At 40.9% G+C, this 1366-nt stretch overlaps 1 protein-coding gene across 1 annotated transcript; it reads right to left on the reverse strand.

Moving 5' to 3' along the window:
* On the reverse strand, positions 1-1122 carry LOC145045069 (uncharacterized). The gene has a single exon (XM_078993417.1). The coding sequence runs from the start codon at positions 1120-1122 to the stop codon at positions 1-3; it is 1122 nt and encodes a 373-aa protein (XP_078849543.1).
* Positions 1123-1366: the final 244 nt, after the last annotated feature.

Below are 1366 nucleotides of genomic sequence, written 5' to 3' on the forward strand. Positions count from 1 at the left end.
TTATTCCTCAAAAGCATGTGTAGATATCTTCTCAAGAAGTACAGGCCAGTCTTCCCCAAGCTGTTTAGGGTTAAGCTCCATAGCAACCCTAAAGTCTAGCAATGTTGCTAGCTGTTTTGACCTCATTTGAGCTGGGTGTTTGACCAAATCGCTTTTCATTGACTCTTGCATTGACTTAGCTCCATTTAGTTCAATACAAGACCTAATCAAACCCTTCAAGTAAGAATCTAATCCAATGTTCATCACATTCGCACAATCCATTGACACCCGTTGAAGGCCCTGTGCTGTTACAATTTGCTCCATACGTTCCTTCAATGTTGGCGTTTCCAACAAACCGTCAGTGTGCAACACACTGACGGTTTTACTACTACTTGGTAACGCCCGGGCCCCACCTACACTCACGGGACAAAACGGGACCCCAAGTGGAGCGTGTAACGAAGCCCTATCTGATACAGATACTGATACTGATACGCCTTTCCCATCTTTTCTAACGAGGGATTCGGTATGCTCTATACGATGTACACCAACAAAATCACCATTTTCTGGTTGTTTCTTGAGTTCTTGATGATGATGATGCACTGCTGCATTTCGAGTATCAGGGGATGAACTTGAATTCCCATTCTCCAAAACAACACTAAAATCACCCGATTGTGGGAAAGATGATGAAATGGATGTGTAATTTGTCTTCCCATTTGGCCCAAGAGCACTTTTACGGTCCACAACTCTTCGTTCACGGGCCCCACTTCTGGCCTTTCGTGGGGATGGAGGCAGAATATCACCATTGGCTAAGGCTAATGGAATTGTAACTCCTCCATTTTGATGGTAAACTCCATCTAAAGGTTTCTTGTTTCCAACTGTTGTTGAAGGGTCATCAGGGATGGATGATTTTGCTGTACAAGCATTCTTTAAAACAGCACGGATTAACTGATTGTGGAGTCGGATGTTATCTTTTCCAACTGTTCTTAAACAAAGCTTGTCGAACTCAGGCTTGCTTAACTTAAAGCTCAAAAATAGATTCAAATAATCAAGATACTGTTTTGATCTTTCCAGCCCCAGCTTCTTGATTAACTGACCTTTAATTTCCCCAAGATTGATCAATGAATGATGCTGTGGTGGTTGCATTTCTCAACACGTAAATTCCATAAAACACACACACGCACAACTATTGATTGTCAACTTCACAAAACCAAAACTCAAAGCCCCAAATTTTACCAACTAAATTAGGGTTTTACTCCATCTATAAAATCCCATCTTCCAGAATAAGCTTGATCGATTCAATAATGAATAACCAAAACACATCATGTAAAAAACCTAATTTTGGTTTCCGTAAGCAGAAAAGAATCAGATTAGAACTACAGTTCCCAAC

The sequence above is a fragment of the Lactuca saligna genome, chromosome 5 (genome assembly GCF_052625555.1).
Source record: "Lactuca saligna cultivar CGN05327 chromosome 5, ASM5262555v1, whole genome shotgun sequence".
Lineage (NCBI taxonomy): Eukaryota > Viridiplantae > Streptophyta > Magnoliopsida > Asterales > Asteraceae > Lactuca > Lactuca saligna.

Bases quoted from the DNA above. Each gene is read 5' to 3' on its own strand.
- LOC145045069 (XM_078993417.1), bottom strand. From the start codon at position 1,122: ATGCAACCACCACAGCATCATTCATTGATCAATCTTGGGGAAATTAAA.